This window comes from Tenrec ecaudatus, chromosome 2 (genome assembly GCF_050624435.1).
Source record: "Tenrec ecaudatus isolate mTenEca1 chromosome 2, mTenEca1.hap1, whole genome shotgun sequence".
NCBI classification, from domain to species: Eukaryota; Metazoa; Chordata; class Mammalia; order Afrosoricida; family Tenrecidae; genus Tenrec; species Tenrec ecaudatus.
Window position 1 is genome coordinate 149,757,940 of NC_134531.1, and position 22,924 is coordinate 149,780,863.

Here is a 22,924-nt window from a genome sequence, read left to right on the forward strand (position 1 = left end):
GTTGGCCTTTGGGCCCTCTTTGATCTCCAGCTTCTTGGGACTAGTTTGGTATTAATTTCTACAAATGAAATTATCACTACAGAAATTAACTCTAGATTCAAAGAACAATACAGATGAATTACAAAATAATTATAATGAATGGAAGAAGCCAAGCGAAAAAGAATACATACTGTGTGTGTTAAGCAGGGTTCTCTACAAAGCAAAACCAGTGAGGCTTATATGTGTGTGCATGTATGTATATGGAAAAAGATTTATATCAAGAAATGGGCTCATATAGTTGTAGAAATGAGTAAGTGCAGTCTAGTTCAGGTCCATGGGTCAGATGTTAAGCTGAAGGCATCCTCTCATGTAGCTGTGGGAACTGATGAACCAGAAAGCAGGAAGACCACAGGCTGGTAGATGCAGAGTTGAAGGAATCCAAGGTCACCGTCTGCGTATGGCTCCTGGGATCGGCAGGCAGTATGGGAGGCGGTCTACAAACAGATGCAGGGTCCAGATCTAGCAGAAGTGACAAGGTTTGCCACAGAGTTTGCTTAGAAAGGAGCAGTCCACACCCAGAGGAGTCTTTTTTCTCATTGCACCAAGGCTGTTTCTTAGTCCAGGCACTGCCTCCAGCACAGCGCTTGGCTGCTCACAGGGTTGGTTAGGCTATATTAGATACCATCACAGAATTGACTGCAGTGTGTTAGATCACACTGACCCAGCCAAGTTAACACACAACCTATCACACTGTATGATTCAATTCATGTACAGTTTAGGAAACACAGATGAATTTATAGTGATAGAAAGCAGATTTATTGGTTGTCTGGGGATGGAGTTAAGGAGGGATCGATTACAAAGGAGCATGTGCAGATTTGGGGAAGATCATAGAAACTATCCCAAATTTGATAGTGGTAATAGTTTTCCAAGGTCAGAGCATCCAAGTGTACACTTTAAATAGGCAGAGTTGAATGACACTAGGTATACTTCATTCAAGCCGTTGAGACCTTTGTGGAGTGCCTACTCATTTTTAGGGCCTGGTACTGGGAATACAATAGTGAGCAAAAAGCTGCCACCTCTAGGGAGCGTCTCAGTGAACAGGGATGAGAAAATATTTGAATTGTCACCTACATCGGTGGAACATTTCAGCTGTGAACTCCATTATGAGGGAGAAGTATATGGTCTATGTGAACCAGCCGTAGGGGCATTGGACTTGGGCCAGGAGGGCTTTCCTGAAGGAAGGAGGCCTGAATCTAGGCCATAGAAACTCGGAAGGGACTTCACGGTCATCTTGTCGAACACTTACCAAAGAGATAACACTTTTTAAGAAACAAAGCGCACACAAGTTTGTTGTTGAGTGCTATGGAGTGGGTTCTGGCGCACCGTGACCCTCTGTACTAAAGAATGACCCACTGGCCCCGCCGGTGGCGTCCTTACAGATGTTCTGATGTTTGAACACCGTGCCAGTCCCTCGTGTCCAGGGTCTTCCTCTTTTTAGCTGCCCCTTTACGGGACCAAGGGTTTTGTCCTCCAGGGTCTAGTCTCCTGACATGACCTTGCCTCCAAGAAGCTCGTTGGCTGTTCTTCCAAGACAAGTTTGCTGGTTCTTTTGGCAGCCCACGGGACTGTCAGCATCCCACGGGACTGTCAGCAGCCCACGGGACTGTCAGCAGCCCACGGGACTGTCAGCAGCCCACGGGACTGTCAGCAGCCAACGGGACTGTCAGCAGCCCACGGGACTGTCAGCATCCCACGGGACTGTCAGCATCCCACGGGACTGTCAGCAGCCCACGGGACTGTCAGCATCCCACGGGACTGTCAGCATCCCACGGGACTGTCAGCAGCACACGGGACTGTCAGCAGCCCACGAGACTGTCAGCATTCTTCCGCAGCACTGTGATCCAAATGCGTGGATCCTCGAGCCTTCCTTTTCCAGTGGCCCACTTTCACATGTATGTGAGACAATAGACGATACCGTGGCTTGGGTCAGGCACACCTTAGTCCTCAAGGTAACAGCCTGGCTTTTTTGTGCAGCTCGTTTCCACAGGGCAATGTGTTGCTTGATCTCTCGGCTGCTGCTTTCATGCACATTGACTGTGGATTCAAACAAGACGAAATCCTTGACCATTTCAATATTTTCCTCATTTATCACGGTGTTAGCCCAGTTGTGAGGATTTTGGTTTTCTTTACATTGAGTTGTAATCCATACTTGATTTTTATAAGCAAGTCCTCCGTACTTTGAGTCGGCAGGCAAGTTACAAGTGTAGCTGCCCTGCAGTTGTAATGCTGTCCCGCCACGGCCTGCCAGTGCTTCCGGCGTCTGCTTGTGAGTACAGCATGGGTTACACAGTGCAGGTGCACGCTCCTCTTGCGCTCTGTCATACCTGGCTGGGAACACTCAGGTTTGAGAAGACGAAGTGATCATTCCCATTTATGTGTCAGGCTTGTTCTGAAGCGGAGCTGCGTCCACACTGCGGCCTCTCCTTTACGATCTGTGTGTTCCACAGGGAGAAGATGAATCTGTCACCCTGAAATCCTGCACAAGGCGGAAAACAGACTCTATTGAGAAGAGGTTTTGCTTTGACGTAGAAGCAGTGGACAGGTGAGTAGCCGTCGTTTTTCTTTCAGAAACAGATGTTGCCAAGATTGGATTTCTAGCTTTTTCCATTTATAAGTCTTTTCTGTGTTTTATTCCTACTCCTTTTCTTCTCCGTTCGGGAAGATCCCAAACCCATTGGTGATTGGCAAGGAGCTGCTGTTTTGTTCGGCTTTAACCTTATGGCTTCCTTCTCAGGAAAGGAGCTGTGGTGGTGCTGTGGGGTAGGCACTGGACTGGGAACCACCAGGTCGGCAGTTCAAGCCCATCAACTGCCTTGTGGGGGAAAGATGAGGCTCTCTGCTTCCATAAAGATTTACTCTCAGCAACCCTACCTGAGTTCTCTGTAAGTCAGAGTTGAGTGAGAATTGACTCAGTGGCTGTGGGTTTTGTTTTGGATTCTCAAGAATGTGCTTTAGGTCTCTAAGAGATGGAGTTAGATGTTTCATTTTTTTCCCCCAATTGCCTTTAGCATGATTGTGCTATCGCATTTCTTTAAAATCACTTTAAAGGGATTGGATAGAGCAAAAGGCAGAGTGCACATTACTCAAGTTACAAAGTCAATCTTCAGGTACAGTGTTGCACCACACCACTTGTGCAAGCACAGCCTTTGGAGAGGGCTGTGCGTTGTGTTGGAGGGATTTATAGTCTCTCGTTAAGTTGTATCATTTCATGGCGCTAAGCTAGTTTGACAGTGTTCCAATTCTTTAAGACAGACACTTTGCTTGGCAACAGGTTAGCTTTCTGAATGAACCACGAGAGTTAAGCTTAGTTGGGCATGCTGTTCAGGATCGGTGAGACTAGGACCCCAATCCTTCAATCTCGGCTTGATTCCCAGATCATACCATTTAATCTCTCCTTTTTATTAAAACAAAAGAAATGCCACACCATTGTGCTAGGCCAGTACCTTTGCCTGTCTGGGAAGTTTATCTTTGGTGACTTCTTCCAGCTCTCAGGATCCTGAAGCTGCATGCCTCCGGGCTGCTGCCTTCTTGTGGTGTGGTGTCTGCCTTGCATAGCTGTGGCTGGAGGGTGCAGGGACTCCTGTGGAGAGTGGGCCGCCCTTTGAGCTCCATCACAGGCTCATGGCAGCCAGCTGGAGCTTTGGCTCTCTCAGTCAGGCACTTCAGAACTCCCTTTTGGCTGCTCGGTAGCCACGTGATGTTGGAGCAAGTTAATTTCCCAGACCCTTGCTTTCCTCCTCTGCAAAAAAGGAGGTGGCGAGCCTCCCTGCTTACTTCCTGGAGGATGCAAGGAGCTCTGCAGGCAAACTGCTGGCCACATGGCACTTAACAAGTGTTCTCCAAGTGTTAGCTCTTATTATTTATTGTTAATTAGCTTGTCCTGCATACCGGTCTCTAGAGAAAGATGAGGCTGTGAAGATTTACAGTCATGGAAACCGCTGCGGGATTGTTGTGAGTCGGAATCGGCCTGAGGGCAGTGGGATCTCTACATGCCCATCTGACCTGATGTTTCTGAAGTCAGACCCTAAGGCTGAAACGCAAGTGCCCCAATTCCTCAACTTACTGGGGAACGTGAGAGGAAAGAACCAAGTAGCGTATGGTAGGGCAGGGGGTAGGATAAATTTCTGTAGTAAAGGGGATTAGCAAATGGGCTTACTCAGAGTTTTCTCAGGTTCGAATAAACTGTGAATCAGGATGTTGTGAGCGCGGGAGGCCTCTTTCTGCCGTATTCTTAGCGTGGGGTGTTAAGGACATTTGTGTTCCTGGTATCTGTAGTTCAGCAGCAGGCCCATGTTTGATGGTGTTCCCACCATGCTTCACGATGCTGCCCCAGCGGGTCGACAAGCACAATTGTCTCTGCTGTTCCTCCTTCAGAAGGCTTTCTAGGCCATGCAGAGGGTTCCGGGGATGAAAACGCTCCGTGGTTGACCCCACCTCATTTCCACACTCTTGCCAACACTGCCTGGCACCTTCCCTTTTCTCGTGTCCATAATGCTTCCTGTGCCCCAGTTATAAGGCGACGAGGCCAACTGTGTCACGTCAACATACCAAGTGGGCTTGGGCCGTCTCTTCCCACTCCGTTTCTGCCTCTCGTTCCCTGGGCGTGACAGGGAGGTGCTTCAGTCCTGGGTCAAAATGCGGCTGCTGAGTCTCTGGATGAGCAGGAGTGAGCGGCTAGCTCTGGGCACCCGCTTCTCCCAGCGACCTCACGTGCGGAGTCATCTTTGGTCTCTGAAATGAGGGGAGAATTTGGCAGTGTTTTCCCGCTCTTCTTTGTTTTTTGACCCCATTCTATTTCTGCATTTTCCTCACATCTCTTGGAGGGGAGCAAAAACCGTTTCCAGAGCCCAGTGGTAGCGGTTCGGGAATCCCTGCTCAGAATCCATCCCTTTATCCTGAGGACACCCACCGGTTTGCCTTTTCTTCAGTGCCCTCTGGCACAGAGATGAGAGCCGCGACGTCTCCTTCTGCCCTGCCTTCCCGAAGATTTCTCAGCTCTGCCTGCTGGGGTTTTCTCTCCGACAGCACCCCAAACCAAAGGCGTTGCCATCGAGCCCACTCTGACTCATAGCGACCTTGTAAGACAGGCCAGAGCTTCCCGGGGGTTTCCCCACACGGGAAATCGGAGCAGAACACCTCCTCCTCCGCCTCCCCCTGCGGAGCTGCTAGTGGGGTCTGCTGCTGGCAGTTCACTTGCAATCCCCTGGGCCCTAGCCCAGGTCAAAAGGGCAAGCTTAGCAATGAGGAACTGTGGGAGCTGGAGAGGAAGTAGCTGCTTTTAACCACGTAAGGTTTCAAAGATGACAGCTTTCATATGGACGTTTCTTGAGGGATGAAATCTGTGGGCGCCACAGACCGTGTACGTGCTCGGCCAGCTGCTTGCTGTCGACGGTGGGAGTTTCCAGGCCCAGAGACCCCTCTGAAGAAAGACTGGGTGGCCCACCTCCCCCTACAGGCAACATCGAGTAGAACATGTGCACACAGTTCTCCTGGACACACGTGGGTGGGCAGGGCAGCTAGCCCCTGGTCTGTTGTTTTATTGGGTCGCGGTTGGATGCGTTCTGCAGTGTGATGGAGAACGTGGGATGGCGCAGCTCTGCCAGGTTGGACATGTGCCCTTCAGACTCGGTGCTAGCCATTTCATGTGACCCAGGGACAATGGGTGCAACCTGCCAGATGCCAGGAGGTAAATAACTTGAATGGGCACATGGCTGTGTCTTCTGGTGGTGGCACCTGCTGGCATATGGCTACCTCCCCCTCAGGGCTTGTTTGAACTTCACATTCCTGGTTCCTGCCCCAGACATGTAGGAGTCACGGCTTGCTGGGCCTGACACCTTGAAATCACCTTAAAAAGGATTGTGTGTGTGTGGGGGTGGTGGTGGTGGTGGTGGTGCACACAGCACATGTGCCATGTGAGCTCGATTTACACACGTCTCAGTGACATTATTACCGTCACCGGCCTGTGCAGCCATCGCCACTCTCTCTCCCCAAAGTGTTTTGTCACCACCAATGGAATCCTCTTTTTAGAACATGCCATTCGTTGCCCTTTGTTCTTACTCTCTTTTTAAAAATCATTTTATTGGGGGCTCACACAGCTCTTATCACAATCCATGCATACATCCAGTGTGTCAAGCCCATTCGTACATTTGTTGCCATCATCATTTTCAAAACATTTTCTTTCTACTTGAGCCGTTGGTATCAGCTCCTCATTTCTTCCCTCTCTTTCCCACCCATCCTCCCTCCCTCACAAGCCCTTGATAATTTATGAATTGTTATTATTTTTTCATGACTTACACTGACCGATGTCTCCCTTCACCTGTTTTCACTCTTAATGGATGCACTGAACACCAAGCATCTAATAATCCAATTTTATCATGGCACAGAAAAAACATTTGCCTTATTACAAGCAATCAACAATGAGCAGCAATAGCAAAACAAAGCCAAAACTTCCAGCTCCTTTACTGTGGACTAACATCCATATGGAGGGTATCCAAACCCAACCCAACCCATTGCGCTTGATTGGAGTGCAGTTCAGGGCAGCCGTCTAAGTCAGAGGAGGATGATTCCCTGTCAGAGGACCTGCTAGTCTGAAGTTTTTCAGGCGCAGCTCACTAGGTCTTCTAGCCTACAGATGGGCTGATGGGCTTGAACCGCTAACCTTTTGGTTAGCAGCCGAGCCGTTATCTCCCACAGTCCTAGACCTCCTTGAAGAAGGGAACCCCCAAACCCCACTCCTACTTGAGTGATTCCACTCATAGCCATCCTATTGGACAAGGTTGAATTGTAGGGTTTCCACGGCCACAGGTCCTCCCACAAGCAGACTGCCTCATCTTTCTCCCACAGAGTAGCTGGTGAGTTTGAACTGCCAGCCTACTGATAAGCAGCTGAGCACCATACCTGCCACACCCCCAGGACTCACATGAGAAGTATACAGTTAGTAGAAAAGGGGACGTCCAGTCTGTGATACAGATTATTTCACCAGCAAAGCAGCAGCATCACACCACCGTTTCCGGGGTGAGGGAATTAGTAGGGATGAAGCCCTTTGACCAGGTGACTGCCGGCCATACGTTGTCTCCCATGGTCCTCACTACCACCCGCCGAGACCACCCTGTTTCTGGGGTGAGAGAACTTACCCAGGGCTGGAGCTGGGTTTGAACTGAGGACCACAGGAGCTCATTCCTAGGGCCCTTCCCTGCCTCCAAACTCCTGGTATTTGGGACAGGCTTTCCAGGGATGAGCCCAGTGCTGCCAGGGCGTACCTTTCAGAGTAGCCACCGCGTGTTCACCTGTCAGGCTGTGAAAGCTCTTCTCACCACAGCCATGTGCTCTTGGGCGTCATAAATAACCTAATGAGAAAAGCAGCTATCTCAAAGTGTCACGAGGACGCTGCATAAGAGGGGCTGACACACTGGCTGCAATAATAGCTGAAACACAAAAACCATTGTGAGAATGGGCACGACGAGGCCGTCGCTTTCTGCCATGCACAGGGCTGCTCTAAATTAGAGCCGGCTCCCTGATGGCACCTCACAACAGCAACATAGGCGCCCCCCTGCACCCCATATCTGGCTCCAATCTCTAGGGGATTCCAGGTGATTTCAAAGGTCACAATTTTTCCCCTTTATAATAGTGCCTTCCTTCCTGCCCCTGATTTCTTTCTTTAGAGCAGTGGTTCTCAACCTTCCTAATGCCTTGACCTTTTCATACAGTTCCTCTTGTGGTGACCACCCCCAACCGTAAAATTATTTTCGTTGCTACTTCATCACTGTCACGACCACTGTGAAAGGGGTTTTCGACCCACAAAGCAGTCATACGGGTTGAGAACCACAGCTTTAGAAGGAGCTGTGCAGCAGGGTCAGAACGAGACACTACTGAACACCCCTGAACTCCTCTGAGAGAAAGTGTTACAGACTAATGTTAGTGCTGCAGGCCTTGAGCCTTACTTCAAAAAAATTGGATAATTTCCACCTTTGCAAGGTTAGGATAGCTTCTTGGTTATTTCTTCAGCCCCCAAACTGACCAATTGCTCACATGTAGGTATATCATATTTGTCCAAACAATATAATGGTTCTTTGGATTTCCTCCCTGGTTTCTATAGAAATTTAGTGTCAGGGCTCAACCCAGCATGAAAGACATGACTGGACTTTCTGTGAACTTCTGGGCAATACTGCTACAGCATAGCTTCAAAGCTGAATATCTGTGTGTGCAGTTACATATACAAGGGGGTAGCCCCCCCAAACCATACTTTTTTCAAAGCTTTATATTTACATTTTTTTTAACAAAACAACCTTATCACCTTCAAAGTACTCTCCATTACACTTAATACATTTGTCAAATGTGTGATTTCATTCTTGTAAACATTTTTCAAACCTTTCTGTTTGGATGGCTGATCGCACCTCCCTTGTTTATTTCTTCACCTTTTTTACACCGTCAAATTGCCGACCTTTCATGTCCCTTTCATTTGTGGAAACAGAAAGTCACCTGGAGCGAGGTCGGGTGGGTTAGGTGTGTGGGGCAAGAGAGGCATGCTGTTTTTTGCCAAAAACTGGTGCACTGAAATGGCTACGTGAACAGGTGCATTGTGGTGGCAAAACCAGGCCCCGTTTGCTACACATCAGCCTTTTTTGTCCTCCACTGTTACACAATCTTTTCAGAACTCTGATTAACAGCCTGACCTGGTGGAACAAACTCCACATGCACTACGAGTCGACATTTTCATCTGTCCTGGAAGTTGATAGGCATCCAGAATGAGGTTTGTCATCAATTGACATTTCAAGTGAAACTGCTTTTACCAAAAAATTTCCTGTGAGCAGAGAGAACCTTCCCAGGTGAAATCACTGTGCACCAACTCAGAGTGAGTTGCTCGATGCTCGCCTAGTGAGAGAATCGGACAAGTCCACGGACAACAAGTCCTACTTCAAGCAGTCTATTCATAGAAATTGTCTTTTCCTATTCGGGGCGTTATGTTGTGTCAGTAAACCAAGCTTGTATTAGCTTTCTTTCTTTTTTAAAAAAATCATCCTTTCATTTAGGAAAATTTCTTATGCTTTCTGGTAGGAAGCATTCTTTGGGAGCTTTTGTGTGGGTGGGTCTTTGCTGTAGCACCAAGCATTTGTGAAAGTTTTTAATCGGTTAACTGAAGAAAGGCTAGATTTACCATCTGCCATTACCTGTGTCAGCTCGTTTGCAGCAAGTTTACTGTAAAATTCCTGAGTAGAAGTGGGGCATCATCTAAAAACAGCCTTCAGTGGGCGTGTTGTATCGATCGATAGGTTTCCCAGTTTCTTTCTTCAGTCACAAGAGCCATGGTGACTCATGGATAAGTGCTCCAGCCACTAACCCAAAGACGTGCAGTTTGAGCCCCCGAGGCTCCCCGTGGGAGAATTATGAGCCGTTTCCATAACGAGGCCAGCCTGGGAAACCCTGTGGGCAGTTCTGCTCGGTGCTTCAGGATCAGTGTAATATGGAATCAACTCAGTGGCAGTGATTTGGTTTTGTGGGCTTGGTTTTCAGTCACTTTCAAAATTGTAATGCTGTATGAAAATTAGTGTGTAAATTTACAGAAACTATTTGATTAATCTAAAGAATCATGGTGGTTATCATCTGCCGACTTCCCAGGATTTGTTTATTTTTAAGAAATTTCCCACAGATTACGTGACACATGGATTTTTACCCAAATGCTTTACAGCCGGGCCATGAAACCGTGTGGAAGGGAATAAGAACACTACGCTTTGTGTTGTTGATGCTCCACATCAGTGTTGTCTCTCGGGGGCAGTGTTTATACTTGGGGAGGGGTAACAATAAGAATATTTTGTTTCTGGTACTAGCTGACTCCACCAGGAGTTGTACGGAGTGTTAAATGCTCAGTTCCCAGCGCTGGAACTTTCTAAAGGTGGGTATCACTGGGCAGCTTATCAGAGCGGTGTATGGGGTGTAATGGGGACCCAGACACGCAAAGTTCTTGTCTTCGTGGTGTTGACTGCAGTGTCGAATGCACACACATGTAGTACTCATGAGACTGAATTGTGTTGTTATTGGGGCTGAAGTGTCACTCATAGTGGCCCTCTGCACAACACAACTGAACTCGGTCTAGTCCTGTGCCATCCCCACCGCGGTTCTTCTCTGTAACAGTAGTTTCATTGGCATACCCTTCACATACCACACACTTTAATCATTCTGTTATATGGAGAAGTGTGTGCAATCCTTACCACAGTCAGTTTCAGATCACTTTCTTCTCATACTCGTGGTTGATAGCTCCCCAGTTCCTCCCATCCTCCCCTGCCAGGCCCTGTCCAGGGACTGCCTCTCTGCATCGACCTAGCCTGGATTTCACAGACAGAAAGTCTCCTACAACAGAACACAACCACACAAAAGTATACAAAGCAAACAAGCAAAACCCCGCAATAATAACTAGACACAACATAGAAAAACCTCAGTCAAAGAAATGCAGAAAACATTGAACACGGAAACCACTTTCAAATGGACCCAGAGGGAGATCCAATGATAGAACACTATAACATTTTCCCCTAACGACATCTGCCGCGGTCGACAGTGCTCTCTGACAGTGAAGCGACGCACGCCCCTTGACTGTGCTCAGAGGGACTCTCTTCCTCCACGCAGGCCCGCCCGCACGAATGATTGCTGGCTCCCATTGCCAGCGTAGCCTTCTGAAAACCCGATTCCCCAGTCTCTCTTTTTCTACCATGTAGCATAGATGTATCTGGTACATAAGCTTCCATTGGTATTTGTTGTCCGGTTAATTTACATAGGAGTTACATGTCTCTGTTAAAAAATCTCTTTGCTAATGTATTCAGAGGCAAAATAGCATCACTTTAAAAAAAAACAATGTTCATACAGTACTCTGTCCGTGTGCACCTTGTGCCAGACTCATAACAACAGTGGTATTGCTTTTGCTGGTGGGGTGTGTGTGTGTGTGTGTGTGTGTGTGTGTGAGAGAGAGAGAGAGAGAGAGAGAGGAGAGAGAGAGAGCAAGAGAGAATGATTCCAAGCTCCAGTGTTTTCCAAAAAGGATCCTCTTACGTAACACATCCTGTGGTTCAGTGCTCCACCTCTAGGTGGCAGTTTTGTACGCATGCTAGGGGGTGCATCAGAAGGTGCAGTTGTGGTTGGGGGAGAAAAAGGAAAAAAGATGTCCTTTATACGGCTCAATGGCAGTGTGTTGATTTGTTTTGCTTAAAAAAACCAATTGCGCATCAGCAAGTAGGAACCCATGGTATGTGTGTGTTTGCTATCGGAGAAATCCTCATGTAAATATTACTTCTTCGAGGAAAGGTACTCTCAAGTACTCACGCTTTCTCTAGAATGTGTTTTCTCCCCCCTCTCCCTGCGCAGCGTCACGTCAGGATGGCTCACTTTCTTTGCAGCGTTGAGGACACTCAGCCGATCGGGCTCCTGTCTGAACAGTACACTTCACTTTGCTTTGCTTTCTGAACAGAAGCGTCGCCTGTCCTAGCCAGGGATGGGAGAGGCAATGGGGGGCCGTCCAGTGTGCGCTGAGAACAAGGCCTCCCATGTACACCCCCATGGTTATCTTTTGCAACAGATGAATCCAGGTTTTCCTGGTTCTCACTTACCCTCCCCACTGCTCCGCAGCCCTTGTTTCATCGGTTGCGTTTTCCTTCCTGCCGGTTGGGTGAGCGCCCTGGCCTCAGTGCCAGAGACATGTCAGGGAGGCAGTGGCGGCTTCCTTCCTCTGAGGGACCTGGGCGGGGAAGCTTGGTGCTGTCTGGACTCTGTGGTGGCCAGCCTGGCAAATAAGCGGCCGGTCCTTAAATAAGCGGCCGGTCCTTTGTTGAGAGATGGCTCAGATCCTTAGAGTTCATATAGCTTTGATTGTGTAGCTGGGCTTTCCCGGTTCTACTTTGAAACATTTTCTAGTTCCGTGCCAGAGTCGTGACTGCTGGGTTCTGGTTTGAGGGAGGATGGGTGGTGTAGGGGAGGGTCTCAGGGGCCGTATTTCTATTCTTTACATCTGCAGAGTGACGTTGAGGTGTTATTGATGGACCATACCGGTCATTTTCCAGTGTGTACATATAAAATGAGTTTGATTTTTCAAGCGAAATAGAAAAATTTTACTATTACTTGAGTCTGGAGAGGGGATTGTTTAACCAGTCATTTCCCCTTGTGGACATTTCTGTTCATTGCGAGAGAAAATAATAAGAATGAAAAACAAACACAGAGATAAATGAGTAGAACACGTCTTGGGTTACCCACCCCCTAGTTCATATCAATAGTAATCACAGTGATTAACGATGCTTTCTTGGTGCAGTGGGTAAACTGCGCTTACACTCCTATGTCCCTGGGGGTGGCATCATGGCTGGCACATGACGAACACGCAATCAATATTTGTTACAGTTAAGGGCCATGCAGTTTAATGTGTAAAAGATTTCTTTGTCTGGGCTTCCTGGTGTTTTAGGACTCCAGCCTCTTACAATGAAAGTGTAAGAAATGATCTGCTATAGCCGCCAGGGTTTACTCTGTTGAATATTATTATTCTTCTGGTCCTAGTGACTTTAGGGGCTTCTCTCCCACGGGGTTTGTGCTCCGGGATTTAATAGAGTTTGACTTGCTCATTCATTCATTATGGTCAAATCTTTTTAAAATAATTGATTAGGCGATTGCTTCTATAAACTTCTTAGGATGTGTACCTTTAGTGTGGGGGTGGGGGCGTGGGGAAGAGAGAGGCAGACAGAGTTCCCTCCCTCTTTTTCTCCTTCTCTCCCTTTGCGGGAGCCGCACCCTGGGTCTCCGGATGGCACACACGCTGCATGCACACGGGGCCGCTGCAACATTCTGGTTGTGCTTTAGAGGCAGGCAGGCCTGGGCTCAGGTAGAGACTTTGCCGCCGACTAGCAGCGTGACTTGGGCATTGCATTTCTTCATATAGTTCCTGTGGGGAGTGAATATTGAGTGCAAGCAAAGACTAGCCCAGTGCTCGGCACATCAGGGGACCGCCAGTCTGGAACGTCAGGTGTCTGTTTCTCCTTTCCTGCCTTCGTTAATAGCATTGAGCCCCGTGAAGGAGGAAGGTAGGACGCATTAGTACTTGGGGAAACCTTTGAAGCAAGGTCGTCAATAGATTTTCCTACCCTATCTTAACCTTCATGGTTGAGTATATCAGAATGAGGTGAAAATGGGTTGTAATAGAATCATATATGTATGATGTATATAATTTATACACACACATAGAAGGGGACTTCAAAACGTTTGTGGGGATTTGAAATGTAAAGATAGTCCAGGGGGGACGAGCAACTGAACCGTGGGGAAGAGAGGTAGTGGTTGGTGTAAGACATGAAAATAATAATAATTTATAATTTAAGAAGGCGTAACAAAGGTAGGGATGAGGAGGAAAGGAAAAAGGGCTGATAGCAAGGGCTCAATAGAAAGTAAATGTCTAGAACACTATGGCCACATATGTACAAGCATGCCTGATACAATTGGTGTGTGGATTGTTAGAACTGTAAGCGCCCCCAATGGAATGATCTTGAAATAAAAAAAGAAAGACACAAAACCAGTGACACACACACACACAAAACGTTTTTAAAGCACACTTGCTGTTGTGTGCCTTCGAGTTGATTCCAACTCATAGCAGTACAATGGGCATCATGGCATATGATGAATTCTTCTCCGAGACAGAGATCTGCACTATACAAAAGTTCATTATCCCAGAGTATTTTTCTCCAAATACAGTATAGCCTACAAAAGCCAGAACCTGCGTAAGGCAGAAACCTTTAAGAGCAGGAACACTCAGATATTCCCCACCAAACAGAATGAGAGGACAGTGGTAACTGTGGCCTGTGCAAGGTGGAAAACTCGTGAGATCTGGAAAACCAAGCCGTCTTGTCCCCGCGTTTGCAGGCTTTATTGCAGTGGATGGCCGCTCCCTGGCTGGTATCACTGGGTCATAAGGGTGCGGTGTCCAAGCTCATCCTTTGTTGATGGGCCGACCCAGGCACCAGCTATGGTTGACCCTGCTGTAGGAGAGGACTTGAGATGCAACGCGAACCCGGGGTGCGGCTCAGGTAGAGAGAGGTAGAGGAGGTCAGACGCACGGCTACCAGAAATGACCAACTGGTTGACCACAGACATGGTTGGTGTAGTGTGAGCAGTGTTTGATGTAACTTTTTAAAATTAGGAAATCTGTGAAGGTTGGCCCCAACCTTCTGCATGTAGCTCTTGGCCTAGATGAATGGCAAGTGCCCCCCTTAGGTGGCCTCAGGTGCTCTCCGCTCTGCCACAGGCCCTGCCATGGTGACCGGTGACTGCTGCCACCTAGATGTGTTTTTCTCAACAGAGGAACTGTTTCATTCCTGTACGTCGGGGCGTCGGGGGGTGGCGCACATGGTGACTAAGTGCTGAAGTATAAATGGAAGGGTCAGTGGTTCAAACCCCTAGAGGTGCCTCGGGAGTCAGGCCTGGTGATCTACTTCCAAAAAAGATTCCAAAATTGAAACTGCCTGTTGCAGTCGAGTTGATTCTGGCTCACAGCAGCCCTGCAGGAGAGAGTAGAACTGCTCTCTAGGGGATCCAAGACTGTAACTTTTTGTGGGAGCAGACAGCCTCGTCTTTCTCTAGAGTAGAGGCTGATGGGTTTGAACCTTTAGCCTTGTAGTGTACAGCCCAGTGCTTAACTCACAGCACCACCAGGCCTCTTCCAAAAAGGCATAGCCTTGGAAGCCCTGTGGAGTGCAGTTCTGCCCCGTGCACTTTGGGCTGTGACGGAAACTACCGGCGATGGCAACAGCAAATGTCTTTGTCACGGCAGCGAAAGCCCCAAAGGCAAGAGCAGCAGCTGCACATTTGAAGGGAAAGGAAATCAAACCAGTTTTCCCTGGAGGAGTGAAGAATGACCAGTTTTACTCATTTGGCTTGCTTGCCTCGTCTCCAAACAGTATTACCTCATGGACAGACGATATATGGGGACGTCGTGCCAACCAATAGGACTGTTCTTTGTGGCATTGGCCATGTCTTTGTGTACATGAAGCACTTAGTTATGTTTGTGTAAGTGAAGATCGCCTGATCCCCTAAATCCTTGTAGTTGTCAGGTGCCATAGGCTGCTCAAAGGACAAACAGTCTGTTTTGGAAGAAGTACAGCCAGAATGCTCCCTAGAAGTGGGCATGTTGAGACTCTTGTCTCAATGTACTTTGGACACGTTCTCAGGAGACACCAGCCTCTGGAGAAGATCCCCACGCTTGGTCTAGGAGAGGGTGAGCCAAAGGAGAGGACAGCGACAAACTGACCCAGTGCCTGCAACCATGGGCGCAGGCCTAACAGCTCCTGAGGACGGCACAGGGCCCGGCAGCGTTTTGTGCTGGTATACATAGAGCCACTGTGAGGAAACTAGCAAAAGCGATCGCCTAGACATGCTAGGAATCATTCCCCCAGCGGGGCAATAGACCCAAAAGATCAGGTGACATTTCCTCTCCATGGCCCTCACAGGATGTCCCTCTGTCGTGTCTTATGTAATCGCCATGGGGCAGGTTTCAAAGGCAACTGTGAGAATGTGTTTCCATGGGAGCCACAGTGTCTCCTGACTGCCTTTTACCTCTGAATACACAGTAATGTGGACAGAGACTGGGGAATGAATTCCTGCCAGCAGAAGATTTATAGTCTTATGAATGAGTAAACCTAGCTTTCTGGAGGTTGATTTAGAAAGAATAAGACTGCTAGCTTCTGAGCGTGTTTGTTTCCGTGGGGTGGAGACAGGAATAGCATTTCCGTGTCCAATAGGATGTGGGTAAATTGCCAAACCACTGAGATCACTCTTGTTGACTCAGATTCAGGAAAAAGACTGGAGTAGGAAAGCTACTCTCATTCCTAGTAACCTTGCAGTCAGGGCTTGCTGTGCGCCCTCCTGCACTGGCTGGTGGGGAGGCAGGCCTGAGCTGAGAGCCTTGGGTCCTGACTCCTGGGGAGTCACTAAAAGATGCATTGCTTTGTGAGGCTTGGGGAGGAGGAAGAGGAGGAGGAGGAGGGAGGGAGGGAAGAAGGGAGGGAGAGAGAGAGAGAGTCAACTTGCCCGGTAATCGGTGACTGTCCATTTCTTGTGGCACTCCTGCAGCATGAGAAGCAGAGGTGCCATCTCAGAGAACGTTCCCGCTCTTGATCTTGCTTCCTGAGCGAATCCAGATATAGCTCTAACCAAGGACTTATTCAGAGTGAAAAGGAAGTGCTATCTTTTTGAGGCTGAGGAGCGAGTTCTAGAAGGGATTTGAAGTCATTTGCTTGCGCTCTTTCTCTGCTCTGATGGGCAGAGGGACAGAACCTCCTCCTTAGTGGATTTTGCTAGACACTTTCTTTTTCTTATTAGTTATTGACTTTTCATTCCCAAAGGGGCGAGTAGGCTGCCTGATGTCCTCGGGAGGTAAAACGAATGGCTATGATGTCAGAGCCCGTGGGTCCCTTCAGCCCTGGGGCGCTGGCTCTGTGTTGGAGGCGGGATGTCCAGCCCCACACATGAGTATTGGGGGTGGGGTCTAGCCTATCAGATGCACCTGTGGGCTCTCCCGCCTCCAATAGGTGACCCTACCCAACACCTGCAAAATCGTTTCCTCCCCTGACTTTGAAGGCCGTTGGACAACACGTTTCGGAACATTTTCTTGTGTGCCAGGCACGTCATATAAGTAGGATTACAGGCAGTAGGCTTTTGTGTCAGGCTGTTTTTCTACATCATGATGTCTCTGAGTGTCATTCGTGTGTGTATCCTAGTAATTGGCTACTTGAAAGAAAAAATTGTCAGTTTTTTAATTGTTTATATATATTTCTTGTTGATGGATATGTAATCCCCCCACCCTTCTGTGCAGCTGTATGGAGCCCTGGTAGCACAGTAGCTAAGTACTGGGCTGTGAACTGAGAGGCTGGAGGTTCGAATCCACCAGCCACTCTGATGGAGAAAGATGTGGCGTTCTGCTCCATAAAGATTGTTGTTAGGAGAGGAGCCAGTCAGGGTACAGTACATCACTGATGAAACACACAGCTGTCCTCTACTTTAATGTGTCTCCTCCGCCCCACTATCATGTCCCCAATTCTACCTTACAAATCCGGCTAGACCAGAGCATGTGTACTGGTTCAGGTAAGAACTGGAAACATAGGGAATCCAGGACAGATAAACCCCTCAGGACCTTTATTGAGAGTAGCCATACCAGGAGGGGAAGGGAAAGGTGAGAAAGGGGGAAGTGATCACAATGATCTACCTACAACCCCCTCCCTGGGGGACGGACCACAGAAAAGTGGGCAAAGGGAGGCATCGGTCAGTGTAAGACATGAAATAATAATAATAATAATTTATAAATTATCAAGGGTTCATGAGGGAGGAAGGGTATGGGAGGGAAGGGAAAATGAGGAGCTGATACCAAGGGTTCAAGTAGAAAGAAAATATTTTGAGAATGATGATGGCAACAAATGTGCCTGGCACAATGGATGGCTGTATGGATTGTGATGAGTTGCATGAGCCCCTAATAAAATGATTTAAAAAAAGATTGTTGCTGTAAGGTGTCTTCAAGATGGTTACCCCAGCAGGCACTGTGTGCAGATGGAACAGAGCACCGGCCAGCCCTGCAGCGGCCTCGCAGGGCCCTGTGCTTGCGCTCAGTTTCGTAGCCATTGGGTCAGCCCGTCTTGTTGAGCGTTTGAGTCTGTTGTGTTGCCCTTTGTCAGGCATGATGCCCTTCTCAAGGGACCAGTCGCTCTTGACAATATGTTCCGACTATGTTGAACGTCCAGCTTCCTGGCTTCGAAGGAGCATCCTGGCTGTACTCGGAAGTTGTTTTTTTTTAAAGATTGATTTTTTAAAATAAGTTTAGTTGTTTTTTTTTAAACATTTTATTAGGGCCTCATATAACTCTTATCACAATCCATACATATACATACATTAACTGTATAAAGCACATCTGTACAGTCTTTGCCCTAATCATTTTCAAAGCATTTGCTCTCTACTTAAGCCCTTTGCATTAGGTCCTCTTTTTTCCCCCTCCCTCCCCGCTCCCCCCTCCCTCATAAGCCCTCGATAATTTATAGATTATTATTTTGTCATATCTTGCCCTATCTGGCATCTCCCTTCACCCCCTTTTCTGTTGTCCGTCCCCCAGAGAGGAGGTCACACGTAGATCCTTGTAATTGGTTCCCTCTTTCCAACCCAGTCACCCTCTACCCTTCCAGCATCGCCCCTCACACCCCTGGTCCTGAAGGTATCATCCGCCCTGGATTCCTTGTGCCTCCAGCTCCTATCTGCACCAGTGTACATCCTCTGCCCCATCCAGCCCTGCAAGGTAGAATTCGGATCATGGTGGGGAGGAAGCATTTAGGAACTGGAGGAAAGCTGTAGTCTTCATAGGTGCTACATCGCACCCTGACTGACTCATCTCCTCCCCTAGAGCCCTCTGTGAGGGGATCTCCAGTGGCCGACAAATGGGCTTTGGGTCTCCACTCTGCACTTCCCCCTTCATTCACTATGGAAGGTTCTGAAGTGGTCACTTGCAGCAGAGTTTCTCAGTGCAAGCGTGTCCTTCCCTTTGTTGACTGGGCACTGATTGTGGATTCAAGTAAAATGGAATCCTTGGTAATGTCTGTGATTTCTCTTTGTCATGATGCTTATCAGCCCTGTTGTGAGGTTTGTTTTTGTTTGTTATCTTTGTGCTGACATTTAATCCATGGTGTAGGCTCTAGTCTTTTGTGTAAGGCTGGTTTGACAAGAGAAACAAACTCAGTGACATACATGTGTAAGAAATTGCTTTATATCAAGAAGTAATTGTGTATCAAGCAGACATTCCAGACCAATCCAGATCAAGTCCACAAGTCCGATGCGAGTCAGTAAGTCCCTTTTCAGACTTACACAGCCACATGGAGTGATTCAGGATACAGAGAGCACACAGGCACCGCGGTGGGTGCAGAGTATAGAGCCAATGCCGGTGGAAGCACTGTAGGGCCCTCACAGGTCCCATAGCAGCTCCTCATCAGGGAGGTGAAGACAGAGAGAAAGAGGGGATGTTCCCAGTACCCTCTTTATGAGAAGGCTATGCCCACAGGAACGTATGATGAGACTGTGACCTGTGTGACAGGCTCCACTCCACTCCTACACACACACACACACACACACACACACACACACACACACGCACATCTCCAAGTTGACATGAAATTATGTAACTACCACATCTGTGACATTTATCAGTAAGTATTTCAAAGGGGTGGTTCATAGAGATTACAGCCCTGTGAGTCCTATCAGGGTAGTTTTGGCCTATAGAGTTGCTATGAATTAGAATTGAATTGCTAGCAGTAGGTTTGGGCTTGGCTTGGCAATGACAAATAATATTGCTGTGAGCATTTTGTCTGTTTTCCTGGTATACATGTCCATCCATTTCTCTTGCTTATATACTTAGAGGTAGAATTACAGGGTCATAGAGCAGTTGCATGGTTAGTGTTAGCATATCCTGCCAAAGTGATTTTCCAATTGTATTTTCCCAGTGCTGCCCTCTTGCCAATTGCCCTTCGCCCTTCTATCCTTTCTGGAGGGGGTTCCGGTGCTGCCAGTCGTAGGCTGCCATGAAAAGTGGTACCTGTATTATTTAGTGTTGCACTGGCTGTGGGTGGAGGTGTTGGGGGGTAAATGAACCAAGCACCAAACTCACTGTCATGGAGTCAAGTTCAAGTGGACACCTAGAGACCCTGTAGGACAGAGCAGAACTGCCCCTGTGAGTTTCTGAGACTGTCAGGCTTGATGGGAGTCGAAAGCCCCGTCTCTCTCCTAGGGAAGTGAATGTAGTTGGAAATTTATTTTTTTGATTTCCAAGTGAAGTAAGTAAGCCCTTTTACTTTGGTTCTTGGAGATTCAACCACAAGTGAGATTTGTGTCCTAGTGGTTTTCATTGTGATGAAAGAGGAGAAACTCGGCAGTGAATTCGTGCTGTCTGGGTGTATAGGAAAGCCAGTCCTTCTGTGACCTTCGTGCATCTACAAGTGGCTGAGAGAGAGTGATGTCATTTGGGTAGTGATATGATTAGAACTAATTATGCTAACTCCAATCTATTGAGTTTTCTTTTTTGTTTTTCCTTACTGCCCAACCGCCTCACCCCGTATGACACATATAAAATATAGAAGAGCCACTCCATTCCCTTGCTGTTCTGCTGCACTAGGGACCAGGTATAAGGCATCATGCAAAAAAAAAAAAGATGTAAGTGTGTGTATGTATGTGTATATATGTGTATATGTATATATGTATGTATATATATGTATATATATCATATTAAATGAAGGGGGAAGTGCAGAGTGGAGACCCAAGGCCCAAGTGTCGACCAATGGAGATCCCCTCATAGAGGGGTTTAGGAGAGGAGATGGGTTAATTAGGGTGTGAGGTAGTATCGATGAAGAACACAGCTTTCCCCCGGATCCTGGATGCTTCCTCCCCCCCAACTACCATGATCCGAATTCTACCTTGCAGGGCTGGATAGGACAGAGGCTGTACACTGGTGCATATGAGGGTTGGAGGTACAGGGAATCCAGGGTGGATGATACCTTCAGGACCAAGGGTGTGAGGGACGATGCTGGGAGAGTAGAGGGTGAGTGGGTTGGAAAGGGGGAACTGATTACAAGGATCCACATGTGACCTCTTCCCTGGGAGAGGGACAGCAGAGAAGGGGGGAAGGGAGACTCCGGATAGGGCAAGATATGACAAAACAACGATGTATAAATTACCAAGGGCATATGAGGGAGGGGGGAATGGGGAGGGAGGAGGGGAAAAAAAAGAGGACCTGATGCAAGGGGCTTAAGTGGAGAGCAAATGCCTTGAGAATGATTGGGGCAGGGAATGTATGGATGTGCTTTATACAATTGATGTATGTATATGTATGGATTGTGGTAAGAGTTGTATGAGTCCCTAATAAAATGTAAAAGAAGAAAAGAGAAAAAAATGAAGAAAAAAAATAAAAAATAAAATATAGAAGAGCAAGAAGAAGCAAACCACATGTGAAAAATTACTTGCATTTTGATATGTCTTTGTGAAACAAAAACCAATCCTGTTGACTTTTCCGGCTGCCAAGGCCAAGAAATTCAGCCTTCCTTGCCTCCAGGCTGCCGTGAACCTGCACTCTGAGACTCTCTCTGCTTGGAAATGTCATACTGGGCACTGTGAAGTTGCCATGATATGTGCGAGTCCCTGGGGCCTTGGTGTGCCCGGCACTGTTGTGGTCTCCTCTGCTGGCGAACACTTAGCAGGAAGTGAACTGGAAGCATATTGGTATTTGACCCCAAGGTCAAGGAGGGTGTCTCTGTGCTCTCTCTAGCACATGGGGAGCAGGAAGGAAAGGGTGGGAATGAAGCTGGCAGCCTGGGGTAGTGGGCCTGAGACCTAACTGTACGTCAGATGGCTTGGACAGTCGATTACAATGTAAGTTCTCAGGCCCAGTTCCAGGTTCGGACCCAGTAGGATGGTTGGGTCTCCGTACGAAGGAATGTTTGGGGCTCGAGCAGGGGCGCCAAGCACAGCACTTGGGCACCCCTCGAAGATCCAGCGGACTTCAGAGTCTTTCTCATTGCAAAGTTGTGAACACTCTGTGCTAGGCTCTTCGGAACGTGGAAGGACAAAATCAATACACTGTGTCCCCTGGGTCAGCCCGGTGGAGCCTCAGCTGCCAGCACAGAGTCTGGGGACACCCAGTGAGTGTGGCCCACTGCACCACAGATGGGGACAGAGCACACTTGGGTGTGAGAGTGAGAATGTCTGAGAAGAGGAGAGAGAACCCTGCCAGGGGCTTCTGGAGAGAGGGGTGTCTCTTCTGCATCTTCGCTGTGTCATGGTGCCGGGGCTTTCTGTGTTCTGCACAGGAACGACAGCCTGTCCTGTTACCTAGCTCAACCTCAGTTCACTGAATTATCTCCCTGCATACTTGTGTGCGTGCAAACACACACCACCACCACCAACAACAACTTGCTCCAGAACAAAGTCTCTTCCCATCTCCCATTTTGTCTGTAAGAACCCTAAGTCCAGAGGGCCGACTGAGTGCCCCATGCCTTGGCTTCCCCAGGGTTGGTATCACCCAGTGTGAAAACGGTAGAACAGCCTGCTGTCCCTGTTCACGGCGCTCCTCCCGTGCCCTCCGCACAGTGGAAATCAGCCGGGAGTAGTGATGGATTATCAGGGATCGGCACTAACAGGCGTGGGAGTGGGGGGTCCAAGGGTTGTGCTGCTCATGTATTTTTAGTTGTTGTTGTTGTTGCTGCTCATTTATTAATGAGTGTTAATCTCTGTTTTGCTCTGTGATCACTAACGGTACTGGGGCTCAGTGGGTAATTGGATGTTTTTGCCTTTTTGGCTTTCTCCGGTTTTAAGGACATGGTTTAGTTGGCAGTTCTTCACCTATGGAGGGCTGCAGTTGTCTTGGCAAATCGGCCAGGCTGTTTGCATGGCTCTACAGGGCCAATGCAGGGATGTGTAGGACGTGGGGGAGGTGGTTTCTGGCTTTGGGGACCAGCTCTGGACACTAGGGTAAGAGCTCCTGCTTCAGTGAGCACAGAGGCCGTGTGGTCTCTGTCTCCTGCCGAGGGCCATCTGGCACAGGTGTGATGCTCCGCGCATGCTGCTGCAGGGTGTGCACTCAGTTTTCAGCAGCAAGCAGAATTCTGTCAGAAGGTGAAAGGAGTTAATGTGTGCAAAGCACTTAACGCCCGGCATGGGATGTGCACGCAGATCCCTGGGGCACGCACAGTGGGTTGGAGGTTTGTTTGAACTCATCAGCCCTATCTCCTTCCCCTGTTTCTTTTTCTCCCCTCCTCCCCTCCCCCACCATGTCCTCTCTCTTCTCTCCTCTCTCCTCTCTGTCTCCATAATTATGAAGCCAAGTACTTACAAAAGCCTCCGAATCAAAAGCAGTTTG

General features: G+C 48.2%; 1 protein-coding gene across 3 annotated transcripts in view; it reads left to right on the top strand.

Annotated features, from left to right (window-relative positions):
• ARHGAP26 (Rho GTPase activating protein 26) overlaps nucleotides 1-22,924 on the top strand; it is a 522,575-nt gene that overhangs the window by 175,976 nt on the left and 323,675 nt on the right. For all 3 annotated transcript variants that reach the window (XM_075541756.1, XM_075541758.1, XM_075541757.1), the window contains exon 10: nucleotides 2,487-2,581. In XM_075541756.1, coding sequence (XP_075397871.1) covers nucleotides 2,487-2,581 — 95 coding nt within the window. The remainder of the gene's footprint in view (nucleotides 1-2,486; nucleotides 2,582-22,924) is intronic.